The following is a 26,523-nucleotide window of genomic DNA, read 5'->3' as shown; positions in this document are numbered from 1 at the left end:
GACCTTGTTTTGTACCCCCCCCCAGCATGTTGCCTGTGACAAGGAAGTGGGATCCTACAAACAGGAAGACAAGTGCGGCGTCTGCGAGGGGGACAACTCCCACTGTCGCACCGTGAAGCTGACCCTCACCAAAACGCCAAAGAAAACAGGTTAGATGCTGTCAACTCCACCACATAGTCGGTAGCACCGTCCGGCCCCAGACGGGGGGGTGGGCGCTGGGCACATCAGGCTCCAACCGCCCCCAGTTTGCCCTGACGAAAAAAAAAGAAAATGCCATAGAGACACCGTACGCTGGTGTTTGATGGAAATCCAAATAAGTGAGATGAGGTACCTGACCGTTACCTGTCTACCCTGTGTTACCCGTTGTCCCGGTAGGCCTGCTGAAAATGTTTGACATCCCAGCGGGCGCACGGCACATTGTGATCGAGGAGAACGGGACATCGCCTCATATAATCGGTGAGTGTCAGTTAGAAAAAAGAGAAAGAGGAATCGCAAAGGCGATGCCACAGATCCTCGACCAATTATTATTATTGAAATGTATTTTTATAGTTTATCCTACGGGGGATTAAGAACGATGATGATATGAAGTTGTACAATTCAGTTTTTTTTAATTTTTTTAAAAGAAAGAATTTGCCTGTTGCCGATTATATACCTCCTGCTTTTGTTCACGTACAACACAAATGATAAAAAGAGCAAATGAATCAGGTTCTTTTGACAGTGAGAAGGAGGAAAGGGTGGAAGTGCAATGGCCCTACCAGCCAACATTAATAGCATCTCTGGATGACTCATTGAGGGTCGGTGTGAACCTGTTCCTACTTCTGGCAAAAACGGTTGACATTATTCACTCATAAAGGTGCATTAGACCTCCAGGGTTATCTGGGACACCGGCTCCCAAACGCTTTCACCTCCAGACCACAAATTGAAATCTGTTAACATCATGAATCACCATCTTCATCAACGTCTAAGAACTGCCCCATTCACAATGTTCTTTTACTGCTACTTGACAAACACACAGCATTATCTTCCCCAGGACCAAGATTGTTTACTGCTGCATGTATTGTTTGCTTCCTGCCATCCTTTTATTACGCCTCTCTCTCCAGAGTCCCTATAGTGTACTTTTACGAAATCCCACATTTATATATTGCAGATAAGAGAACAAGCCATGAATTTAAAATGCGTATGAAATTAATTGATTTCCTTTGAAAAGTACATCCCATTAATAATTTAACGTGCCGAGTTGTTTTTTTCACCATCTCATTACACACTAATTACACACACTTAATGTAAAGTTTTCAGCACCTGATAAAATATGCACATAAAATGTTTTACAACTTTTAAATGAGCAAACAGGTTTTACTCTTTCTTTATCTTATTACTATCTCAACTTTCTTTCCTCTTCCCTTCGTCCCTTCGTCCCTTTGCCTCAAAACCCCAATATCCAGAAACATGCTGATTCATCATCAGAGACGTAAAACTAAAAACGATGCCCTGTAAAGCTCTGAGGGGCATAATATTGTATCACCATGCATTCATTAAAAATTGTATTAAATAGTCAAACGTTGTGCAGTTCTGCATTGTTGGTGAGAAGCTGTATTGGTCAGTACGCCCGGGTTTATTGGCTGGTGGGGTACCCAAGGCGTTGGAAGGCTTTAATTATAATGACCGCCCTGCAGGAAAGTCACAGCATCAAAGCTGAAAGTCAAAAGTGTGGCAGCACAGCGATGGTGCATTCCATAATATCAGTATATCAGATGAAACTCAGCTCAGAGGTTAGCGGCTGAATGGAGAAACAGCAAACGCCAACGCCAAAATACCTAATGAGGTTTTGGTCTACATGCTCTTTCTCTATCCTAAGCATAACCGAGGAACGCACTCGTCTCGCATCCGGGGAACGTTTTAAACGTGAAACGCTTAAGTTAAGTCTGACCTTATGAACGTTCTTCTCTCTTCTTTACCCCGTCGGTACAGCTGTGAAGAACCAGGTCACCGGCCACTTTGTGTTGAACGCCAAGAGCGAAGAGGCCCAGTCCAAGGTGTTCATCGAGAACGGCCTGGAGTGGGAGTACTCCCTGGACCAGGAGAAGGAGACCCTGAAGACCACCGGGCCGCTCTACGAGGCCATCGTGGTGCTGGTGAGCCCCTCCTCCACCCCCCCCCCCAACTCCTTCTCTCCCCCCTGCCACGGTGTTAGTTTTTTTCCCAGTCCACCCAGAATTCCCTTCGCCCTCTCCAGAAATAACCTCTGTTTGGATCTGTGCCCCGCCCCCCTCTGGGCCTAGGTCATTCCCCAGGAGGAAGACGTGAAGATCAGCCTGACCTACAAGTACATCATCCACGAGGACCTGCTGCCCGAGATCACCAACAACAACGTGCTGCTCACGGAGCTGGACACCTACGAGTGGGCGCTGAAGAGCTGGTCTCAGTGCTCCAAGCCCTGCGGGGGAGGTGGGTGCAGCGGCTCGCCTCGACGCCGTCGTTAATGGCCACGGGGGTTTTGTTGATAGATGTGTCCGTGTGTGTGTATGTGGCCGAGAACACGCACGTGTGTACGTGTGAGTGTGCGAGTGTGTGTTCTCACATTAGTACATGTATGCGTGTGTCTATGTGAGAAAGTGGCTGTACCAACATAAGTTTGTGTGTGTGTGTGTGTGTGTGTGTGTACGCACATGCACGTCTGTGTCATTGTTTGTGTGCAATTGTGTATGTGTGTGTGTCTGTGTCTGTGTTAGAGAATGGGTGATCCCACATAAGTGTGTGTGTGTGTGTGTGTGTGTGTGTGTGTGTGTGTGTGTGTGTGTGTGTGTGTGTGTGTGTGTGTGTGTGTGTATACGCACATGCGAGTCTGTGTTTCTGTGCGATTGTGTGTGTGTGTGTGTGTGCATGTGTATTTGTGTATGTGGGTATTTGCGCAACCGAGGGTTTGTGTGTCCACACGCTCATGTGCGTATGTATTGGGGAACCCTGATAAGCTGATCATCCCCCCCCCCCCCCCCCTCATTCTAGGTATACAATACACCAAATATGGTTGCCGGGGGAAGAACAACAATCGATTGGTGAATCGCAACTTCTGCGAACCCAGCAAGAAGCCCAAACCGATCCGCAAACGCTGCAACCTCCACGAGTGTGCCCAGCCCATGTGAGAGCAGACCAATCAACCACATCCCCGTCTCAATGTATTTTAAATAGCAGCACCGGAAAGCAATATTGCCTGTGCTGGCAAATTTGTATTTTTATTATTATATTATAATTTATATATTATTATATGTATTATTCCGAAAAAATACTTTGTGATAACTCAACACCAACTTTCCACTTAGAGAAAGCAGAGTTTAAGGGCAGATGAACTTGGTAAAGTGTTTTAATGCCCTAGGTAACATGAACAAACATAAAAGGATTGAATAAGAAAGGTTGGCAGAGCTTTCAGAATATTGATGTATTTAGGAAAGTCAAAAGGTGATGAAATGCACTTCCACCCTTTTGGGATCAGGACGTAATATTGCATCCAAGTTATGGAGGTAGATTTGTGTCCAGGACCAAAAAAAATTCACTGCAAACTAAAATAATTATTCTGAAAGTAGTAGTGAGCTTTTGAGGTTTTAACAAAACTAATTGTTTTGGTCTGTTCGTTTTTGGCAAATGTTTTCTAATACAAACAAAGATAATGAATCTGAGACCAACAAAAAGGCTGAACATTTTAATGATGCCAAAACATTTGTTGGAATTCAGTTTAGTTAATCGAGTTCCAAACATTATGCACTCCAATCCAAACTAATCATAATTGAAAAAGAGACGATGAGGATGTGGATAATTGGAATGCACCGAGTTGTGAGAGATGGTGTTATTTGATTGCAACATATTTTCTGGCTTAAAAATGTTAAAGTTTCACGTTCAATTTACTCTCAAACTTTGAAAGCAATTAATCTGTTTGAATGATCAAAGAAAGTAAATCAATGTCAAAGCTTCAGCCCAAAGCGCACAGACCAGTGTCTGCGCTTTGGGCTGTACCTGACGTGAAGCCTTCTGCCTCTGAAAAGCCTTTGGTGGCAGCAGCTCAGCTAAGCGTGTTCCTGTGGACAGGTGGGTGGTGGAGGAGTGGACGCCATGCAGCAAGACGTGCGGGAAGCTGGGCTACCAGTCGCGGGTGGTGCAGTGCCTGCAGTCGCTCCACAACGGCACCACCAGGCCCGTGCACGCCAAGCACTGCAGCGAGGAGCGGCCGGAGCTACGGCGCACGTGCAACAGCACGGTCTGCCCCGCCCAGTGGAGGACGGGGGCGTGGTCTCAGGTAGGTCTCCAGCCCAAAGGCGCCAGGTTCGAACCCAAAATGTACACGTTCTCTACCATGAAAGTTTCAATCTTGAGAGAGAAGAACCGTCTAATAGAGATCATTAATGACAGAAAAGGCACTGTATGCTGCTCGGATATAAGCATGTTTTAAGTGACTAAATAGCAAAAGGTAAAAGATTTTCCTGCCTCGGTTTTTCCTATACTCTGCTAAGTCAAATGCGTAAACTTTATATAATTTAGTTGTGGGTAAACTTTCTCTTTTCAACCATCCTTCAGAACATTGATTTGTTTGTTTCCCTGCATTAATGAGCAGACAAAGGCAGTGAGCATCTTAAGAAGTCAGTTTGATTAATAGCCCCACATTAATCAGACTGTCAACCAAACAAGCATTAGCGGACAATAAGTAGCTGTTCTGGCTGAAGAAAGCCAAAGAAAACACCTTGCCCTTCAAGGACAACCACACAGAAAGATAATAGATTAACCGAAAGGCAGGACGGAGAATCTACACCTGTTCATTTATATATATAAATTAGAGCTGTCAGTTAAACGCGTTATTAACGGCGTTAACGCAAACCAAATTTAACGGCGTTAAAAAATTATCGCGCGATTAACGCAATTATTTTATTATTATTATTTTTTTTTTTTTTTTGGCTCAAAACAAAGAAGCAGTAGCCTGACTGCTATGTTCAAATTACATTTGTTCAAAGCAGTCGTTTAATTATAACTATAGGCTCTTTTTTGTATCGTCCTGTTTTGATCAGTATATGCCAATGTTGTTATCAATAAAAAATCATTTGCACAAGGCAAGCCGATACACTTCACCATGTTGATAAGAGAATTAAAATGAGAAGAATTATGGGACAAAAAAATCAAGGGATATTTAGCATAGAAAAATAATTTGCGATTAATCGCGATTAATGTGAGTTAACTATGACATTAATGCGATTAATCACGAGCGTCTTACAGTAACGTGAGTAAAAACACATTCCCTATAGTGGGAATGTGGCTTCTTAGTAAAGTCTTTCAAACCTTGAAACAATTTCAAACAGGGTTTCAGAATACCTAAATCGGCCTGAATCGGTGTGTGTGTGTGCGTGTGTGTGTGTTGGTGTCTGTGTCCATGTGTATGCATGCCTGACTGCCTTCCTGCCCATCCGTGTGTCCGTCTATGCTTGTGCGTGTGTGTCTTTGTGTGTGTGTGCCTGCCTGCCTGCCTTCCCGTCTGTGCGTGTGTGTGTGTTTGTGTATGTGTTCGTGCGTGATTGTGCATATGTGTGTGTGTGTGTGTGTGTGTGTGTGTGTGTGTGTGTGTGTGTGTGCTTTCCACCCAGTGTTCGGTGACCTGCGGGGAGGGCATCCAGCAGAGGCAGGTGGTGTGCAAGGCCAGCGACAACACCATCAGCCACTGTGACGGGGCAAAGCCGGACACCATCCTCATCTGCACCCTGAACCCCTGTCCGGGTAAGAGCCGGGCGAGAGAGCATGCGTGAGACCACAAGGACGAGGTGAGAGAGAGAGAAAGAGAACGCTAGGGAGAAAGAGAGGGGGTAGAGAGAGGGCAAGAGAGAGAGAGAGAGAGAACGCTAGGGAGAAAGAGAGGGGGTAGAGAGAGGGCAAGAGAGAGAGAGAAAGAGAACGCTAGGGAGAAAGAGAGGGGGTAGAGAGAGGGCAAGAGAGAGAGAGAAAGAGAACGCTAGGGAGAAAGAGAGGGGGTAGAGAGAGGGCAAGAGAGAGAGAGAGAGAGAACGCTAGGGAGAAAGAGAGGGGGTAGAGAGAGGGCAAGAGAGAGAGAGAAAGAGAACGCTAGGGAGAAAGAGAGGGGGTAGAGAGAGGGCAAGAGAGAGAGAAAGAAAGTGAGGGAGAAATAGATGGAGAGAGAGAGAGAAAGAAAGTGAGAGAGAAATAGAGAGAGAGAGAGAGAGAGAGAGAGAGAGAGAACGCTAGGGAGAAAGAGGGGTTAGAGAGAGGGCAAGAGAGAGAAAGAAAGTGAGGAAGAAATAGATGGAGAGAGAGAGAAAGAGAACGCTAGGGAGAAACAGAGGGGGTAGAGAGAGAGAGAAAGAAAGTGAGGGAGAAATAGAGAGAGAGAGAGAGAGAGAGAGAGGGCAAGAAAGAGAGAGAGAGAGGGCAAGAGAGAGAGAAAGAAAGTGAGGTAGAAGTAGAGAGAGAGAGTGCGAGAGAGCAGGTTATAGGGATGTTATATGGAGAGAGAGATATTTAGAGAGAGGGGGAGGGAAGGAGGGAAAGAGAGCGGGAGAGAGGGATGTGGAGAAGGAGAGAGAGGATGATCGATGTGAAGAGGAGGGTCGAGAGCGATCGAGAGAACAAGAGGAATATATACATCAAGGGGAGGAAGAGACAAAAAGAGAATGAGAGGTGGACCGGGCGAGAGGGAGGGAGCAGAAGGAGATAGGGAGAGTGGGGGAAGAGATCAAGAGAGGTAGGGAGAGAAAGAGAAAGCAAGGACTCAACAATGAGATAGAGAGGGAGTGAGAGCTGGAGAGAGAGAGAGTTGCATAGAGGGTGGCTGCCGTTGAGTTTCCTCTGTGTTTTTGTGATGGGTTCTGACAGCTCCAGCTGTTTATAATTATATTCTTATGCCAGAGGAAAACACACACACACACACACACACACACACACAAACCAGCAGATCCGGTCAATCCAGCACGAGTGTGCAGTGTGAGTGTTGGCCTGCTTACCATAGCTTCTCTTCACACCCAATTCCCCTTTCAAAGCAGATGTTATCCATAGTTGAGGCTTTTTTCTTTGGCCCACATTTTCATATTATTCATTTCAAGTCGCCTAACGCTGTTTTTGTTTTAATACAAAGGTATATTGTTGATTACTTGGAGGCAAAGCTACTGGAAGTTAAGCCTTGCGTCGGTTCAGGCAGCTACTATGGCTGGGCGCTCATGACTCCGAATACTTTCTTATTTTGAGACATTTCCAGAATATGTGTTATATTTTTCTCCCCACACAGCCTCCAGCAGGGCTGTTGTGCAGATTCAAATCTACTTTTAATCTTTAAACAACCACTACCTACTTCGCTACACTACTAGTTATCTTTGGATATTTTGATTTAATTTGAATGAAATAAATAATGAAAGAGCGTGACCTAACATAACCGCTGATAAGACTTGAATACATTACCGCGTCCTCTGAACCCGGTTTCTGCCGCAGTCAGGTCAGATAACGACGGTGTTGACGTCAACAGCTCGCCCACAGAGACTTCACGCTACTTCACCACTTTGCTAAACTACTTTTATTTTGTTGTTGTTTTATTGAGAGCCCCCTAGTGGCAGAAATGACCCTTAAAGAATAATAATGTAACATTCCCGTATGAAAATATGTAAAAAAATAAATAAAAATAAAAGATTATTTTTTTTTTCTATAATAACATTATTCAAATGGTTTCCGACAATGTCGACACCCAGAGAAATCAGTTTTTCTAATGGCTGTAACGAAATATGCACTTTGCCGCATAACTTCTGGGGAAGCACACGAAAACATCCAGTCCTCCAGTAGGGACCTCATTTAATTGTTATGATATTCAATTCAATATCCAATATTGTTGTAACTCACTAAGATGTGCCAGCCTCAATTGTTCGTTAAATTGTGGAACTGAGTGCAACACATCGATTCCGTTTTCCCTCTCTCTTCCATCTGTTAACCGCCCCCCTCTCTGCGGACACAAAATCCAAATAGGATGGTATGGTGTCCTTCATTTTCGACAGAATGAATGCGGATGCTGACATGAGTGTGTGCCCGCATTGTCCTCATAATCAAGTTCATTTGATTGCTGAGTTTGATTGCGGCCTGTCATTAAGCGCAGGCATTGTGCCTTGCCAGCCAACTGGGAAAGCGTGCAATTTGCAATCATAGAAGATGCTGTGTGTCACATGTGACCATGAAACCATCATATATGACAACAGATTGAGTGAGACTTCGACTTTGAAAAACGTCAACCACATATGTACTGTGCTTAATTAGTTACACACCATTGTAAAGGTCCTACCAGTGGGCATGATTTGGTGGTAAAAGCTACCTCCTTTTCTTCTTCTTATTGTTGTTAATAATATCACATGCGCAGCATAGGAGCTGTACATACTGTACGATGCACATCCAACAATCAACCGCAACATTAGCATTTCATCCAAGAGGTTGTGCTCAGAACATCCCTGCTCGTTGTGTGAATATGCACGCAGTACGGCCCTGGTAAACAGGAAGAGTAGGCTGAAGATAACAAGACCACAAGGCTCTTTTACTGTCTGTATGAACCCATACTTATGTACTTTATGAATAAGATGACGTATAACGTGTTAACATCTCCCATGAATGAAACACTGCATTCCATACCACTCTAACTTTATCCATTCCTCCATGTCTCCCACTCCCCTACCGAACGCTACAGGTCAGTCCTCGCCTTCGCCACTCGACTCTGCGACGGCGGTGAACTCTTCGGGGAAGGACGACAGCGTGTACCAGAGGGCTTCTGAAAACCCCGTCCACAAACTTTCCTCCAGTGAGGCCACGAGCACTATGATAGATAATAAGGATAAAAAAATATAAATTATAAATATTATATATATTTACATTTACATTTGGGGAATTTAGCATTTAGTCGCTTTTATCCAAGGCGATTTGTCCGAAGAAACAAATATATCACTGTGTCGGTACAGTAAAGATATTCATAGAAACCAAGAACTATTCTTAAGCGCCAGGATGTACCTCATACAATACGTGCGTAAGAGGGGTGTTTTTAGGAGAGTAAGGGAGGAGAATAAATATATAGATATAGATAGCATGTGCTGATGCTGTCCCCTGCTCGCCACCAAGCGTGTGTTTGTGTTTGTGTGTTCCCAGATGAGCCGTGTCTGGGGGACAAGTCCATCTTCTGTCAGATGGAGGTGCTGGCGCGATACTGCTCCATCCCCGGCTACAACAAGCTGTGCTGCGAGTCCTGCAACAAGAAGGACGGACCCCTCACCGAGCCGATCCCCGGGGGCCGCCAGGAGCCCTCCCGCCCCACCGCCCGACCCCACGCCCCCCCCCCGTCCGCCGCTCCCCAGGGGCCGGTCAGCACCTCCCAGAGCCCCCCACAAACCACTAAAGCCAGCGGGCGAAGGCCTCGCTCCACCTCCCAGGGACTGACCACCACCACCGCCACCCACTTCACCGCCCACGCGAGCTCCGCCTTCACCGCCACGCCCAATCAGGACCCCCGTGAAGCCTCCTCGTCCTACGCGGCCGCCGTGGTGGTGACCTCAGAGACCCCCAGCGACACGAACACAGACCCCCGGACCCTCCCGCCTCTGGGGTTGCCACGGCCCACAGACTCCCCCCTCTCCTCTTCCTCCTCCCCCCCTCCCTCCCCCTCCCCCTCCCCCTCCTCCTCCCCAGACAGTACCGCCGCCGCCAGGTCTAGAAGAGACACATTAGGAGGACCTGAGTGGAGGCGGGCTCACAGAACAGCAGGCGGTCCCTGAAGACGTGGACAGCCAGCCGGCGGCGTTGCCATGGGGACGTGTGGACGTGAATACTCCTTCCAGTCCTCGGTCAGCTCATTCCAATGCCATCCGACGGGCTCACACTATTGCTGCGAATTTGTGTTTTGGTTGTATTCGTTTTTTTTTTATTATTATTATTATTATTGTAATTATTATTTTTATTTTCCATGCCAGTGGACTTAAACCAGTAATGGTTACCTCAGCAAAGAAAACAGAAGCAGAGTCGTCTCAGTGCATTCACTCTGCCCCTCTCGGCTTCAAATATGAAATGGAAGATGAAAACTAACAGAAAACACAGAAGTTGTTAAATGAAGGTGCTGTAAATGAAATGACTACAAAACATATTTCAAAAAATGTGACGACTGCATCGCTAGCATTTCCGTTTGTGTCCGTGTACAGTTATGTTGAGCATTTTTTCCAAGTGCATTAGAACTACTATTGAAATTGTATTGTGAATGGGGCGGGGCCTGCGTCACTCGTGATAGAGAGCCTTGCAACAACTCTCTGTTCTTGGTGCTCATTCGTTCTTTTTTTTTACCCGAAAACATAACCGGCCATCCTCATTGGTTGAGAATCGAGTCCATTTGCAAGCAAAGCCCACTGTAGCATGCTCTTCCTTTGCAGTGATGGAAGCCACATATGCTCAAAAAGATAAGTATAAAAGCTAAGTATAAAATACACTTTAGTAATTTTTTGTAACTGATATATTTTTTAAATAATATTGTATATAGTGTAAATTTCACGGTGTTATATGAAAAAAATAAGTAACATCAGGCAATGTAACGGGAAAGCATAGTGGTATTCGGGAAGTGCATTCAAAATGGCAGAAGTCAACGGAAAGTGGATGTTACTGTGGTTTTTGTTCAAGTTAGTATTTGCTGCATTGCAGTTTATAACATTATAATGTGTATTGTATAGTTCTTGTATATACGTACATGAATGAAAGCTTTAAATGTTAATATTTATTGAATTTTTTAATGGTAAAGAAACTAGAAAAAGTACAAGTTTAAACAAATTTCGAATTCTTTGTTGTCTCATCTCTTTATTCCATTAGAATCAAAATATCTTAATTTTTTCTTCATATCGCTTTAGTGTGACTAAAACTTAGGTTTAAGATTTCATTAGAGAGGGCTTGTGTAAAAAAACCGGATTGTTTAGTTTTGTTTCTGTGGTTCTGTATGTTGTAGGTCCTTCAAACAAAACATGTAACCTATGGAAGCAATCTCATGATATATTGTACAATTTACTTATCAAAAATAATTCACACTTATTATTTTAATTTACAGCATTGACCTCTGAGCAGATTATTCCCCTTTCAGAGCAGTCATTTGTTACATTCCGACAAACAAACAAGACAACCACATCCATTCCTATAGGGACCGTTATTCCTTTGAAGACCAACGGCACCAGTCTCCCTATATCTGCTGCTCACCACATGCCACTTTGGACCGAGTCTCTAGATAAAGTAGCCATTTTGTAAACAGTGAACGTCGGTTACATCTTAGAAGAGAGGAAGAGCTGAAACTCTTACACTGGCCTTCCTTTTTCAAAGTAGGTATTTACTGTTATTAGATGGCCTTCCCATTGATTTATTCCAGGCGGCTGTACCATAATAGGATTCCTACGTCTCCTCCTCCTCTTCGAGTCAGAAAGAAAAGTAGCTTTACATCCAGGAGGAGCCATGTCAGACGGCTGTTGGTCTTGTCTGGCAGAGGCTCCCAAGGTGAAGCAGCTAGGGGCCTCCTCTGCTCTGTCAACATGAAACACCCGGCCAGTCAGTACACACAGTCAGTAGGCTATTGTAGTGTCAGCAAGGAAAATCGATTTAAAATGGCACTATTCAGCATACATATGGTTTTATGACTGTCAAATCAGAGACATGTCATGATTAAGCGGGTCTAGCCTACACATGATTTCTGTCCGGTAGGCCTACGAGATAGACCCGCCAATTACAATCGTTTAACTAATAGGAGGCGGGATAAATACAATGACTGTGCAGAGGACAGCAGGCATTTTCAACAAAAAACGGAATTGCAGTCACCTTGTACCTTCAATTTCATCACTGGTTCGGATTGGCAAGGATCTCGTCCCTTTACAATTGTTTCATCGCTAAGTGAGGTCTGCAACCATGACTCTTACCCAGCCGAAATTGCTTTGTGTGGGAGGGGAACCAGACCTATCTGCAGAGTCGTGTTCCCAGGCTACCCTATACTACCCCAATTTCAATAATAATTGTGTGGGGTCAAGGGTCGTCGTGTCTAGCAAAGTTTGGGTAGCTCCGTGCCCGCCACACTTAATGTAACTCTTCAAACTTTTCATGAAACCATTCATGTTCCATATAGACCCTAATAAGGCTTTTGGATAAAAGATGGCACCTACCTCAGAAAGGCCTTATGTGGGCGCATGGCCATGGGCATGGCCTCCAAATGAGCAGGGACTCCTCCCACAATGAAACGGGACGTGTTTGCAGCTGTATCTGGGCAATCAGATTCCGAGCCGTCTCTGCCGACAGCTCGTGCGTAACCATGGTTTCAGTTGCGAAGCGTTTGAGCACCTGCTGACACACAAGAGAGATCCTATTTCTTATTGGATGATTAATTACAGTTGCTGAGGATAATGTTACATTAATTACATAAATTGGATTGGACATACTAACAAACTATCAGGAGGACCATATCCCATGTTTTTTCTATCCAGTATAATTATTATTACATAAGTCATAGGCCTACAAAGGCTTCCCAAAGGAAATATGAACAAAGCAAAGCAGGTTATTTCAATTGTGATTTATTTATTAGGATGGCTTTTTCCACTGCAGCCTACATTCTGCTCACAATACAAACCCCTGCTGGTTGTCAAACAGTGATTGGGCAAGAGATCAGCGTGATGCAACTGCTGGGACAGATCAAACTGCCAAGGTGGATGAGCCACAATGGCAGACAATTCACAGGAAAAACCTTTGTCTGAAGGTTGTTTATCGAAAAGTTTGTGCTCTCAACAATTCTCACTGTTATTATGGCTTTGACAAAAAACATTAAGTTATGATAGATATATGGATATACATATACTTAAACATTGCAGAGGCCAAAACGGAATGGAAGACGGAGATGCAGAGGAAGTCATCATCCGTTTGGTGTCTTCCGATGTCCTCTAATATGTGTGTGTGTGTGTGTGTGTGTGTGTGTGTGTGTGTGTGTGTGTGTGTGTGTGTGTGTGTGTGTGTGTGTGTGTGTGTGTGTGTGTGTGTGTGTGTGTGTGTGTGTGTGTGTGTGTGAGTGTGCGTGTGCGTGTGCGTGTGTTTGGGTTTGTGTATGTGAGCTGCTTTGTCTTATGAATCAATCATTGTACTGTTCTATCTAGCAATATTTCAGTTTTCTTTGTATCGACTGCTATTTGTTTCGAATGTCAATTTGAGGAGCTAGTGTGTTTGACCCACAGCCGATAGGTTCTGCCGTCGATTCCCGCAGTCAAACCAGTGAGCGTCCTTGTTCGAAGACACCTAGCCACCTAGAGCTGCTTAATCATGACATGTATCTGATTCAACTGCCTTAAAAACATACACAGAATAGTGCAATTTGTAACTGAAAGCATTGTGCCTTTTTCTTTTGCTGATACTTACTGTGATACTTGCTGCACTGTGTTGTCCAGGCCAATGGCGACGTGATCACTAAGGTGCTGCTGTCGGGGGCCAGGAAGGTATTCCGGCTGCAGGCGGTGATGGATGCCAGTGTGGAGGAGCTCTACGACATCCTGTCTGTGCGGGTTGAGGACCGCACCGATGGAACAATAGCATTCAACACGTCAAGGTGACAGCGGAGGAGGTGCGACCAGCGAGCCGTCAAGAGGGACGTCGGGGTGGCGGTCAAAAATGTGAGGGAGGTTATGCTTGGAGAATTGGTCTCGTGTGTTGCCATGGTGAATTTATGATTATAAGTTCTAAAAAAAACAAGTAGGCTAGACAAATTGTAATGTAAAAGGTAAAGAAATACACATGCACCTAAAGGTAGCTTCGTTCCTTTCTCCAGGTGAAAGGTGGGAGCATTTGGAACACCACTGTATGGCTTTAGTCGTCTTGCATTCTTGCAGACGCGTCCACCTCACGCATTCCAAAACCAGCCATGGCCAATCCATAAAAGTCGCCACACAAGACACTCAAAGGACCCAATTTAAAGGCACCCAGTGCAACTTTCGAGGCTTAAAAATAAACATTCAATTTCTAGTCTTTTTTACACGTAGTAAGTTTCAATAACTCCATACCATTACATACCGACATTTAAGCAGCAAAGATGAGACGTCGTTGTGTGGTGAGAACTGATACAAAATCGATAACAACAACAATGCCGCCATTTTCTTTATTTTTTGTAACCTACAATAAATAAAGCAGGCTTCCAGTCAATGGAAAAATGGCTTCTCCCCACCAGCGATTGTTGTTGTTTACGATTTTCTATCAGTTCTCACCACACAACGACGTCTCATCTTTGCTCCTTGAATGTCGATATGTAATGGTATGGAGTTATTGAAACTTACTACGTGTAAAAAAGACTAGAAATTGAATGTTTATTTTTCATTCAATGTTTACATAAAGTTGCACTGGGTGCCTTTAACGGTCTGAAACGCAAGTGAAAAGCGCCAAGCGCAAGTTGCTTTGTGGGCGGTTGTACGGCGATGTCGTTAGTTTACCGGCGCGAAAAATGACTCTTGCGCCCGGCGCATATCTAAAAAGGGTTGGTCTGAAGTAGCCTAATTCCCCTTAGGTGTGGTTTGGGCGTAACGTGCAACAAACCAATGAGAGTGCCAGCTCCCATCCCCTTTAAGAGCCATGAGCGCATTTGAATCTGACGAGTTGATATTTTGACAGCGCGTCTGCAGTCTCCGATGAGACAGATGCACATGAATTTCAAACTGCAAATGGCTCAGTTTATGGCCAAATAATATGGCCTAATTCACACATGGAATAAGGTTTTCTTCCACAACTTCAGAAATTCTGAGTCCTCAAATACATTTCGGCAAAGAAAACGTAAATGATTATGATATGCGGTAACTGTGGTTCATGATGGTTAATGATCCTAATACATTATAAACATTGTTTCTTATCAGTAGGCTATTGTATGCATTATCGTTATCGACTTGTGTTCCTAATATGCATGTATCCCCCGTTAATTGCCATGGACTGTATTATGCGTTAACTTACGTGTTTAGTTTGCGTGTGGCCAATTTTAAACAGATGGACGCACACACGCGCGCCCGCATTTATTCATTATTTTTAACACTCACTCGCGGTAAAACAATGTTTTCTCACGATCAAATACACATCAATCCTAAAAGTTATGGGCATGTACACGATGTCTGTGTCAAGGAAATATGTGTTTGCTGTACGGTGTTTGCAGATGCATTGATTTAAAAGTAGTACACCTTATTACCGCTGTATCAGCTGTTCTTTCCCAAATAAGCATGTGTGGCTAGGTAGATGACAGAAGCAAAGTGTATGCGCGAGGTGCACAAGCAACATTATGCATGCGCCTTTAAAATAGCATCTGAAGTGCGCCACTGACTTTAAACCAGGTATTTTCTGGTTTGTAGCGTAAGTGGTTTATGAAACGTCAAAATAGCAACAGGGAACGTTTGCGCCAGAACACGCCTTATCCTTTCGCCGAGCCGCCCTTGGGGCGCAAGATCATTCCCTAATTTACCGACGCGTGGCGCAGGAGGGAAAAGCACGCTCTGCGCCAGTTGCAAACTAGCAACGACACATGCGCCAGTGATTAAGCCAATTGCGCCGGATGCAAGATAGGGCCCATAGTCGTCTATTTTTGGTTAATGTCAAGCCTAAAAAACGTTGATGTACTGCCGAACGTGTGAGCCACTCTGAGGATGCCTGGTAAATGCTCTGATTGCGTCTTCCTGTGATCATGCTCCATTAAACCAAGTGCTTTGCCGCAATTAAGTGTCGTACAAGAAACAGTTGATATCAAATAGAGCACACCTGCACCAGCAGAAGAAGCAGCTTCAATGGGCTCTCTCTCTCTCTCTCTCTCTCTCTCTCTCTCTCTCTCTCTCTCTCTCTCTCTCTCTCTCTCTCTCTCTCTCTCTCATTTGTGTGTGTGTGTGTGTGTGTGTGTTATCCTTATGAATAACACACACACACACACACACTCACACAAAGACACAAATGCACCAACTCAAACCATGTGTCTCAGTACAGGAAGAAAGGCCCAGGTGAGTTTCCCGCCCCTTTTTATTGATTCCGCACATTGCCTGGGTCCTAGTGCTCACTTACGCTTTACCTTCCCTGCGACACACATATCTTTAGAACACAGTGCCTCTTGCAGATATGACATTCCTCCTCACTACATATGGTATAAAAAGATGACGGAAGGACGGCTACAGAAAATGTAGCCGTCCTTCAGAGGAGACGTAAAACCGAGGTCCTAACTCACTGAGGTCATAAAAGATCCCAGGGCACTTATTGCAAAGAGTAGGGGTTTCCCCGGTGTCCTGGCCCCCTTATCATCCTCCTGTAAAATTGTCTGACTCATTAATTCCCTCACTCTCCACCTCAAGCTGGTGTGTGGTGAGTGTTCTGGCGCTGATTGGCTGCCATGCATCACCCGAAGTGGGTGCTACACACTGGTGGTGGTGAGTGAGGTCCCCCCTTCACTGTCAAGCGTCTTTGAGTGTCTAGAAAAGCGCTAGATAAATTCAATCCATTTTTATTTTTATTATTATTATTAACTGCAGCTCTAGAGATGAACTAATCTGGAGATCCAGCCAAAATAAAAAAAAGAGAGCTTTTGGCCAACCACACACTTCCCCCCTAAAATACCAAAAAAAAAATGAACAAAAGAGGAGGCAGACAACTGTCAACCAGAACATCAATTACACTGAACAAATGATGACTCCAAGAGCATGTTTGGATAACCGATAAACTAAAACAACATGACATAGTGCAGAACCAGCAGGCATCTCCCCACTGCCTCCCCATTTGTTTTTTGGGTGTCCTTTGGTTGGATTTGAGCTCAGTTAGCAGCTGGTGTTCCCAGCTGGCGATATTTTTGTTTAAGGTATTTTAATGTTATTAAAACAAATAATTCAAAAATTCACAACAATGATACTAATTAACAATAAGCCTAAACAATAACAATGTTTTGTGCACTTTCCGGCAACCATCTCCCATCTGACAGGTACTTTACATAATAATACTGCATTAGCAAATTGCCTGTCAAGGAAGTGTAAGCTGAAAAATGACCATAAAATCACCACATTCTGGACTTACATTGTGAATATGTGGGTTACGTGCAGGCCTACGACTACAGCTCAAAACAGAAGCCGGTATAATGTGACAACGAGAAAATAACTTGTCATCATGACATAGCCAACCTATTTTTGTCATGATAATGAATTAATGAACACATTGTCTCTCTACTCATTCATTTTTTAATCCTGAGCCTCAGCTCATCCCCTAGGGACCAAATAGACAAAAGAAAGAAAGGATGAGGGATAGAAAGAAAGAAAGAAAGAAAGAAAGAAAGAAAGAAAGAAAGAAAGAAAGAAAGAAAGAAAGAAAGAAAGAAAGAAAGAAAGAAAGAAAGAGAGAGAAAGAAAGTATGCAAGCAGGCACGCAGGACATAAAGAAACAAAGAAGAAGAGAAATAAATGGAGAGAAAGAATGAAAGAAAAATAATACAAAAGAAAGAGGAAAGGAAGAAAGAAGGAAAGAAAGAAAGAAAGAAAGAAAGAAAGAAAGAAAGAAAGAAAGAAAGAAAGAAAGAAAGAAAGAAACGATGGGCTGTGTTTCAAAAAGAGTGGAGCGACCTCTGCATTACATCTTGTTCTTTTATGCTCTTCGTTTATACGTTTTTCAGTGATTCTTTGATTATTTAAATCAAACAGCCTTAGGTGGTATAGCATTGCCGGTAATCTGATTTATTTAAGTACTTGTATCTAGGGACAACTTCTTCAATGATGCAAGAAGAAACCAGTATCTTCCAATTGCAAAATAACTTATCTGAACGATGACAATGAATGATGAAGAAACGAAAATTCATAAAATCATGTTACATTATTTTATTATACAGTATTTTATGTCATACACAATACATGTGTGTAGATTGCATTCAAGAGCATTGAGCTGGTTTCATCCTTATGTCGCAATTGTATTGCTTTCTTTGTCATACACTGCATTTATGTTGTGACATAGCACAGGCCATAATAGCCTTGTTACATTATTCCATAGAAAGAATAGTTACTTTTACTCCCTCTTTGAGAAATGTAAGAAAAACAAACTTATATGTTCTTATATAAAATATATATATTCAGAACACAACATTTCGATGTAAACATACTATACTGTTATTCCTCTTCATGGTGGATCTCAAGGACCTCTGCTTCTCCAATCCTCTCTGTGAAACAGGTGAAGCACACAGCGTCTTTGTGTGTGGAAGATTCAAACAAAGATTTGCACAGCAGCATAGTTGGTAATCCAAAACCCTTCCTCTTACCTGGTCGGTCCTCAGTGGAGGAACGCTTGGCATGGCTCAAGCTGTGTCAAAAGAACACACAAATAACCACAATTGTTACGAGTTGTGCGCTTTGCCGAGCACGATCAGATGGAAGTGTGTGGGTCGGAAGAGCGCTATAGGCTAACCTTGATCCCTGTTGCTTCCTGTGGGCCTGGTCTGATAAAGAACCCTGTGTAGACAGTGTGGTGGAGCAGGGATGTAGCGGCTCGAAGTGTTCAATGTCCCCATGGTGGCCCAAGGCTTTGAGGTCTACCATGGCCTGCTGGATCATGCCCATCACTAGGTCCTTCTCTGTGGTTGGTTGTTAGGAGACATGACCACTATGATGCATGACGATACTGATAATGATTAGAATGATAATAATCACCATAATATTTATATGGATATTTATAATAATGATAAAAAATTAACGAATAATGCAACCATACAATCGAATAATCATAATCGGAATATAAAATATAGTATAATAATAATAACACAAAATTAAGACAATTCTATATTCAGAAGTGAGCGCAAACAAAATCTATGTAAAAAAAAAAAGAATAAACTTCATGAAATGTTTCATTTTGAGAAAGTACAAGAGAAGAGCCAGCATGTTACCTCTCTGGCCCGCCAGCAGAAGCCACCTCTGGACCTGAGATAAGGAGTCCGTCTGCAGGATCTGACTCAGCACCTCCAGCACCTGGCCAGAGTGGTGGGGGTGGACTTACTGACTCATTCATTTACTTTTTCAAATCTATTCCTTTCTCCCACATACTTTGTGTGCCTAATATTATACACGGATAGGTAGACGATATCAGAAAGAGGTAGGAGTTGGCAGGTGAGGTGTTCGGTAGGTGTCGTGTAGGTCAGGTGGAGGTAGCTGAGGTGTTGAGTAGGTGTCGTGTAGGTCAGGTGGAGGTAGCTGAGGTGTTGGGTAGGTGTCGTGTAGGTCAGGTGGAGGTAGCTGAGGTGTTGGGTAGGTGTCGTGTAGGTCAGGTGGAGGTAGCTGAGGTGTTGGGTAGGTGTCGTGTAGGTCAGGTGGAGGTAGCTGAGGTGTTGGGTAGGTGTCGTGTAGGTCAGGTGGAGGTAGCTGAGGTGTTGGGTAGGTGTCGTGTAGGTCAGGTGGAGGTAGCTGAGGTGTTGGGTAGGTGTCGTGTAGGTCAGGTGGAGGTAGCTGAGGTGTTGGGTAGGTGTCGTGTAGGTCAGGTGGAGGTAGCTGAGGTGTTGGGTAGGTGTCGTGTAGGTCAGGTGGAGGTAGCTGAGGTGTTGGGTAGGTGTCGTGTAGGTCAGGTGGAGGTAGCTGAGGTGTTGGGTAGGTGTCGTGTAGGTCAGGTGGAGGTAGCTGAGGTGTTGGGTAGGTGTCGTGTAGGTCAGGTGGAGGTAGCTGAGGTGTTGGGTAGGTGAGGTGGAGGCAGGTGTTGGGTACAGTAAGTGAGATGGAGGTAGGTGAGGTGGGGGTAGGTGAGATCGAGGTAGGTGTTGTGTAGCTGAGGTGGAGGTAGGGGTAGGGTGAGGTGAAGGTGGAGGCCGGTGTCGTGGAGGTAGGGGTAGGGTGAGGTGAAGGTGGAGACAGGTGTTGTGTAGGTGAGGTGGAGGTAGGGGTAGGGTAGGTGAGGTGGAGGCAGGTGTTGGATGGGTGAGGTGGAGGTAGGGGTAGGGTGGTGGAGGTGGAGGCAGGTGTTGTGTAGGTGAGGTGGAGGTAGGGGTAGGGTGGTTGAGGTGGAGGTGGAGGTAGGGGTAGGGTAGGTGAGGTGGAGGTAGGGGTAGGGTGGTTGAGGTGGAGGTGGAGGCAGGTGTTGTGTAGGTGAGGTGGAGGTAGGGGTAGGGTGGTGGAGGTGGAGGTGGAGGCAGGTGTTGGATGGGTGAGGTGGAGGTAGGGGTAGGGTAGGTGGAGGTGGAGGCAGGTGTTGTGTAGGTGAGGTGGAGGTAGGGGTAGGGTGGTTGAGGTGGAGGTGGAGGTAGGGGTAGGGTAGGTGAGGTGGAGGCTGCTACCAGCAGCTCTTGGTGGTAGAGCGGCTGAGCATGGTGAGCCTGTCTCTGGGTGGAGGTCCTGCGCTGGTAGGCCTGGGCGGAGGGAGGGATTATCCTCCCGGTCCGAGCCGAGTACTGGGTCTTTCTGCGGGCCGGTTCGTCCATCGGTGGCTTCTTACAGACAGAGGTGATCAAACATGAAATCCTTTCACTTTCTTTTTCTTTTTCAACAGCTAGTTCAAAGATATCCGGTATATGGTCATAATAGCAGCACTATCAGAGTGAACATCTAAAGACAAGGCAGTACACTATAAGGAAGATTGAGACACGGTTTTAAGCAGGGCTCAATTTTAATTTCCCTTCAGTACTATGTCTGGGTCTGCGAAATGCTAGTGGGTATTCTCCGTCCAAATTTTGTTCGTCCAATCAGCGAACAGAGGGAGTGACTGAGAACGATGACGTTAAAGTCAGCTCTCATTGACGGACATCTTCACGCACAGTGTTTGGTTTGTTTACAGCCTGCGCGTAACGTGATTCCCGGCCAAATTGGTTATGGCAGATCCAGAGTGGCACTGGGCAGATCCAATAGTTTTAGACATCAACAGACACCCGGCTTCAGGTGAGCTAATGTTAGTCAATTGAGTGGGTCCAGACTCTTTGTGCAAATGAAATGAAGTAAGAGAGTCTGGTAGGACCAGGCTAGGGCTAAAGGCCACAAAGGCATGAATTATGCATCACATAAACAAAATGGTAGCTCAATGTACCAATGTGTTCTTTGCTCTAGAGGCCAGATTGACCTTCACAGCCAGTTCTTTAAGCTCCTCCCTCCAGGCCTCCGGCAAAAGTCCTGGATGGTAAATAAATGAATACACAAAAATGATAAATAATTATTTATACGGATAAGTAAAAATATTAATAATAATATAGATTTATATATAAAACTTTTTTTTTTCATTATGCATATTTGATAATTTTCTATTCATATATATGTATAAATAAATATATACCTGTTTTTTTCTGATGACTAAAACTCCCGTATGGACTTAGGGGACCCAGCGGCAGAGGGCAGGCCCTGAAACCAGTTTGGCTTTTGATGAGTGGATGAGGGAACAATGACGTGGTGACACCCCAGTCATCTCTCACCGTGCACACCAGATTCCCGTTAAGCCCTGTTGGGATCAGAAGTTACCATGATCAAATGCATTATTTCGAGCACATATGCACATCATTGTATTGCCTGATGCCATAATAGTGAAATCAATGATGCAATTTGTAGTGGTGCTTTATCTCTCATTTCAATACTTCATCAATATGATTATTCTGATCATGAACATAATTGTGGTGCCCCCTCCAGCACTTGGGGCCCAACGCGCAGTCCTTGATGCGTTGGATTTCAACAACAAGGACTTATCTCAAAGGTTAAAGTTAATTTGGGGGCCAAGCACAAAGTATGAAGGCAACCGATTGTAATCGTTAGTTTTATTAGGGGTCCTAGGGATCCCTCCAATCATCATCAATCTTGGTGTAGTCAAAGGCACGTGGGTGAAGGGGAAACTCTCCAAATTGTATCCAGATTAAAACAAACTTTGGACAGCCATATTTCCTGACCCCTTCCACCTACAGTCATGAACTCCTGTCGGAGACATTTGTCTCTCCTCATGTTGAACAAATGTTCCTAGGAAACCCAGAACCTTTAACAAAATGGATGCCGGTCCGCCAATTTAGCCCAATCAATGTTAGGTGCCAAAAGTCAGGGTTAACTTAAGTCAATCATCACCAAACTTGGTGTACTTAAAGAAGCATATGTCAAGGTTAACCAGGCTAAAGTTCATCTAAATAGGACCATAGGGGGTGCTACAACAATTAATAAAAATGAAACTTTAAAGATGCATAACTCCTCAGCCCTACTCATGATGTACAGTCATGGAATTTTGTTCACCCATCACCAGATCCAAACTGAGGCTATTCAAGCGTTATCAACCGTATGCAAACAAAAAAGGTCTCAATGGTCATCGCCAGGGTCTTTATGGTCTGCGTCATGGTCTAAATGGCCTGTCAGGGTCTTAATGGTCTGCGTAAGGCTGGTAAAATGCTGCTTGCAGCTCTAATTTAGATTGTATTTGTTAGTTTTCTTGGTTCTCTGTCGTAGGAAGTGAGATCAAGCCATTAGGGCTAGGGTTAAGGTTGGGAATCTTACACCTCCGTCAATGCATACTTTCTCTTGTCCTTATTTTTCAGTGTAGTTCTTGCTTGAACTGGCCGTTGCAGTCGTCAGTTTGTTTAGCATTTCGTGTAAATGCCTGTTATCAAAAATGTATTAAAAGAAAAAGAAAAAGTTTATTTAAGTGGCGGGCATTTGGCAGATGGCTCATGTGGAGAAATGAAGCCTCGCAATTTAAAGCCATTTCCTTCTTATTCTCCTGTGTGACCTTGCTTAATCATTAGTATTACCACTGAAATCAATGTTATTTTTCCATCCTTCAACAAGCGACTATGTCACCTCATTTCACATGCTTTTTATAGCTTCAGAACACTCAGCTAAAAGCCTTCCAAGTACTGTCACTCGAAAATCATCTCATGCCGAGGCAGCCTCACAGCCTGGTTTGCCACAAACCACCTATCAAATCATCAAGATACAAAGTGGCAGAACCTTGCCCCATCACGATGAAAAAAAACCATGAAGGCAAGAGGCCCAAAGAGGAAAGGACTGTGGGGTCACAGCATTTAGAGCTTTCTTTTCTGTCAGAAAGTGATGTATAAAAAGGTATATGTTAGAAACTTTTAATCATGAAACAATCATGCAAGACTAATACAAGCAAAGTCTGTGGATCAGGGGGTGTAATGGAGTCCATTACACTTAATAATGCAAACTATGGCAAACAAAGATTAAAAGCAATCTCTAAATAATCCACATGTAAAGGCAATATATACATACACAAAAAAAATGACAGGAATAAAAATGGGAGCCTATATACCATTCATCCACCCATTAGTTTCAATGTTAGATATTCTATATTGAAAGTGCTTCAAAAGTGTGAACGCATCAAAGGCAATCCCTCGAGGAGGAAGAAGAAGAACCCTGCTGGGAACAAGCAGCAAGTCCTGCTTTCTATTGCCACTCACACCTTCATCGTTCTGCAATAGGATAGTGACTGAGATAGAAAAATGTATAAGGAGATAAAAAAAATGTACAAAAATAACCTGCGTTTAATGAAATAATTGTAAATCCGTTTTCAAATGTATTAATCTGTGAAAGGTGAATATGGAACTAGGTACGAGACCCGACAACACTAATGTGTTTTTATTTAAGAACACCATCATGATGGCTCACTGGGTAGAGCGAGTATCCTATAGGCTCAGTCCTCAACGCAGCAACCGGGGTTCGGATCCTGGCCGTGGTTTTGCTGCATGTCCTCCCCTCCCTCTCCGATTCCTTCCCATCTATCTCACTCTATAATAAAGCATCAAGATGCAAAAGTCAATCTTTAGAAGAACACCCTCAGGATGGAGGAAATGGATCAAATGAAACCCACTGTCAGTATTTATCCTAGCCCCCGGATGTTAATGCGCATGCACAATTTGGTTCAATTTCACAGGACTTGACCTCAGGAGTTTACTCAAAACTGAAATGGTTCACATAAATGAATTCTTATGTTTTAGATTTAGGTTCAGGCTTAGGCCTAAACCAGAGGTTCCTGTGTTATTGTGTCGCCTGCCCTGATGGAATTATCTGGATGGCAGCCATGGTAACAGCTGTTTAGAATTTTGTGAATGCTTAGGAAGGGCGCTTGCTTCCTTTCTTCATTCCTTTAGCAAAGGGTACATGAAGCCATCCTTTAAGAAAGAAAAAGAGATAATAGCGTCCCAGAATTCCTCACGGCAGCAACATATAAAGCAATGCACCATTCACGAAAACAAACAAATAACCGACCAATTGCTTTTCATACATCCTACTGTGAGCGTATGTGTGGATGAAGACTGGGTTAAGCAGCCTCATCTGGATTCTAAAGACTCTGGGGCTGGGTGAGGCTGCACACCTGTCGCACATTGAGTAATCAGTGTGCTCAGGATGAACCTGCCATCTCCACACACACTCAGAGATGGATCTCCGGCAGGGTATTGGAGTGTCATTGTCATGTTCATTTGTCGAAACTTTTTGCTAAGTGGAGTGTGGAAGACACCAAGGCGGCGTGTAGCATGGAACTTTTCAGACAGCCGTCAACCACACACACTCCTACACATTCTAATTGGGCTTCATGTCGAAAAAAATGAGTTGAGGCCGAGCATGAGCAACTTTTCTAAGAGCAACAACCATTTCGTTTCACTTTTGTGACTTGGAGCTTATTTCCCTCTTTTTCCTTTTTAAAATCCAACCTTGGTAATGTAGTCGTATTTTCTCCCCGGTTGTTCATGTTATTATGAAATGCATGAAACTACACAGTGAAAAGGCCCGGGGCGAAGTTCCATCATGCGCTTTTAGTAGTCCATTTTTGGAATATTTCAGTTAAACTACGGAAGATCCCCGTCTATAACCTAATAACATAGCCCGAGTGTAAGTGCAGTCGGACTCTCTTAACACCACGGTTGTCTTTTCCTGAGTCCTTATGAATTCTCCTTTCCGTGACCTGGTGACCCCTTCGATCGAGGTCAAGAAAAAGTGGTTAGGAAAGGACGTAGGACATAATTTTCCCAGAGCCATACTCTTCAACTAACCGGTGTACTGAACGGTGTATTCGTTTTTCTTTTTGTTTTATGCTACTCTTGCCGTTTAGTGAGCCCACTGCTAACTGACCGACATCACACAGGTGACCCTTACGATCTCCGGGACGTAAGGTCCCAAAACACACCTGCAATTAACGCTCGCCAAATGGGCTGATTCGTAAATATTCGAGATTGCCGCTTTATAAAATACGATCTTTTTTTTCTGTCTCTCTCTCCAATTGTTTTGGGTTTGTTTGTGTGGCTCACCTTGGATATGTGTGACCCGATTAGGGTGCGGGTTGTGCCTGGAGAAGAACGAATGGTGACTCATGGTTCCGAAGCGTGGGCTACTTTTGATCAAAGTGCGGGCACTATGAGCACTGAAGGGAACCTGACAGTAATTGCTGACAGAAATCTCCTCCGTGTTTGACCGGCTGACCGGACCGGGCAGTGTAGCAGCGGTCGACATGCTGGAGACACAGGTCACGGATGGCTACGATTGGCTGCGACGAAGAAACTGAAAGAGAATGTAAATATGTCATTAAATCAGTCAGAGGGCGTTCATAACAGAAAAGGCTCACCTCTAGACGGGAGGAAAATGATAGCTGAAGGGATCCGAGTGGCATCAATACAAATCAGCATATAACAAAAGGCATCACGGCAAAGAGTTTTTTTTAATTTAAACATAGCTTTTTTGTTTGAATTTGTGTGCGCTTACCTTGACACAACCAGCTTTTGTGCGGTTGTCTTGGTCCTGCACGGGCAATGTTTCCAATGTTGCTAAGGAACCTGTATGGTCAACAAGAAAGAATAGTTACCATGCACAATGAACGGCTCGCCTCCCACACAAAAGATTAGCATTCAGGCCATTTGACCTAGCACACAAACTAAACTATGTTAATCTGCACAATACTTTAGCTTTAATCAGACATAGCATTTCTATTAAAAATAATGAGGTTACAATATGTATTTCATCTGCTAAATTGCAAGATGTTGGTGTTGAACCAACCATAAGATATTTGCAGGCTTCAGATGGTGAACAAGCTATGAGCTATTTGAAGGCTTCCCAGTGCACATCAAGGCGGACACGCCCACTTGGGATTTCAAAAGAGGCAGATTGACAAAACGGCTTGTAATGGCTAATCTCACTCACACCTGGTGGTATAATATGTCACCTTTAACTTCCCATGGGAGAGACATGGGGACCATCTACAGAAGAACATCTTAAAAGTTTCCAGGTAACACTTTATATTAAGGATATAATGAACCATTGATTAACCTTAGTTAATGCAGTCATAAGCATTCCCTTAACAGTTAACTAATGGTCAAGCAATCATTTACTAACTAATGTAATGTTAACTAAGGAAATGATGTACATATTGATTAAGGTATTAATATTAATGTATAAATTATTTAGATAGATAGATAGATAGATAGATAGATAGATAGATAGATAGATAGATAGATAGATAGATAGATAGATAGATAGATAGATAGATAGATAGATAGATAGATAGATACATTATTGTCCCCTTGGGGAAATGTTTTCTCAGTGAATA

At 43.9% G+C, this 26,523-nt stretch overlaps 2 protein-coding genes and 1 long non-coding RNA gene across 6 annotated transcripts in view; 1 reads left to right on the top strand and 2 right to left on the bottom strand.

Annotated features, from left to right (window-relative positions):
• Window positions 1–10,821, top strand: part of LOC132446101 (A disintegrin and metalloproteinase with thrombospondin motifs 3) — a 40,896-nt gene extending 30,075 nt beyond the window's left edge. For all 3 annotated transcript variants that reach the window (XM_060036207.1, XM_060036206.1, XM_060036210.1), the window contains 9 exons: window positions 26–149; window positions 376–456; window positions 1,969–2,132; window positions 2,280–2,445; window positions 3,004–3,136; window positions 4,078–4,285; window positions 5,619–5,748; window positions 8,699–8,809; window positions 9,151–10,821. In XM_060036207.1, the coding sequence (XP_059892190.1) occupies window positions 26–149; window positions 376–456; window positions 1,969–2,132; window positions 2,280–2,445; window positions 3,004–3,136; window positions 4,078–4,285; window positions 5,619–5,748; window positions 8,699–8,809; window positions 9,151–9,773 (1,740 nt within the window). In that variant the 3' untranslated portion in view covers window positions 9,774–10,821. The remainder of the gene's footprint in view (window positions 1–25; window positions 150–375; window positions 457–1,968; window positions 2,133–2,279; window positions 2,446–3,003; window positions 3,137–4,077; window positions 4,286–5,618; window positions 5,749–8,698; window positions 8,810–9,150) is intronic.
• Window positions 10,810–12,273, bottom strand: LOC132446111 (uncharacterized). Its single transcript, XR_009522779.1, has 2 exons — window positions 12,174–12,273; window positions 10,810–11,544 (listed from the first exon to the last, which is right to left on the bottom strand). It is a non-coding gene; the product is annotated as an uncharacterized LOC132446111 (long non-coding RNA).
• Window positions 12,274–17,840: 5,567 nt separating this feature from the next.
• Window positions 17,841–25,757, bottom strand: tbata (thymus, brain and testes associated). 2 transcript variants are annotated; one of them, XM_060037663.1, is made up of 9 exons: window positions 25,683–25,757; window positions 25,232–25,481; window positions 21,271–21,432; window positions 21,028–21,110; window positions 20,285–20,437; window positions 18,911–18,992; window positions 18,436–18,601; window positions 18,290–18,330; window positions 17,841–18,190 (listed from the first exon to the last, which is right to left on the bottom strand). In XM_060037663.1, exons 2-9 carry the CDS (start codon window positions 25,431–25,433, stop codon window positions 18,141–18,143), a joined length of 939 nt encoding a protein of 312 aa, XP_059893646.1. In that variant the 5' UTR covers window positions 25,434–25,481; window positions 25,683–25,757; the 3' UTR covers window positions 17,841–18,140. The 2 variants fall into 2 exon arrangements, with proteins under 2 accessions (XP_059893646.1, XP_059893647.1); XM_060037664.1 differs by having other exon boundaries at window positions 20,285–20,434.
• Between the last annotated feature and the right edge of the window lie 766 nt (window positions 25,758–26,523).

The sequence above is a fragment of the Gadus macrocephalus genome, chromosome 18 (assembly GCF_031168955.1).
Source record: "Gadus macrocephalus chromosome 18, ASM3116895v1".
NCBI lineage: Eukaryota > Metazoa > Chordata > Actinopteri > Gadiformes > Gadidae > Gadus > Gadus macrocephalus.
This window is presented reverse-complemented; position numbering and strand designations above follow the sequence as displayed.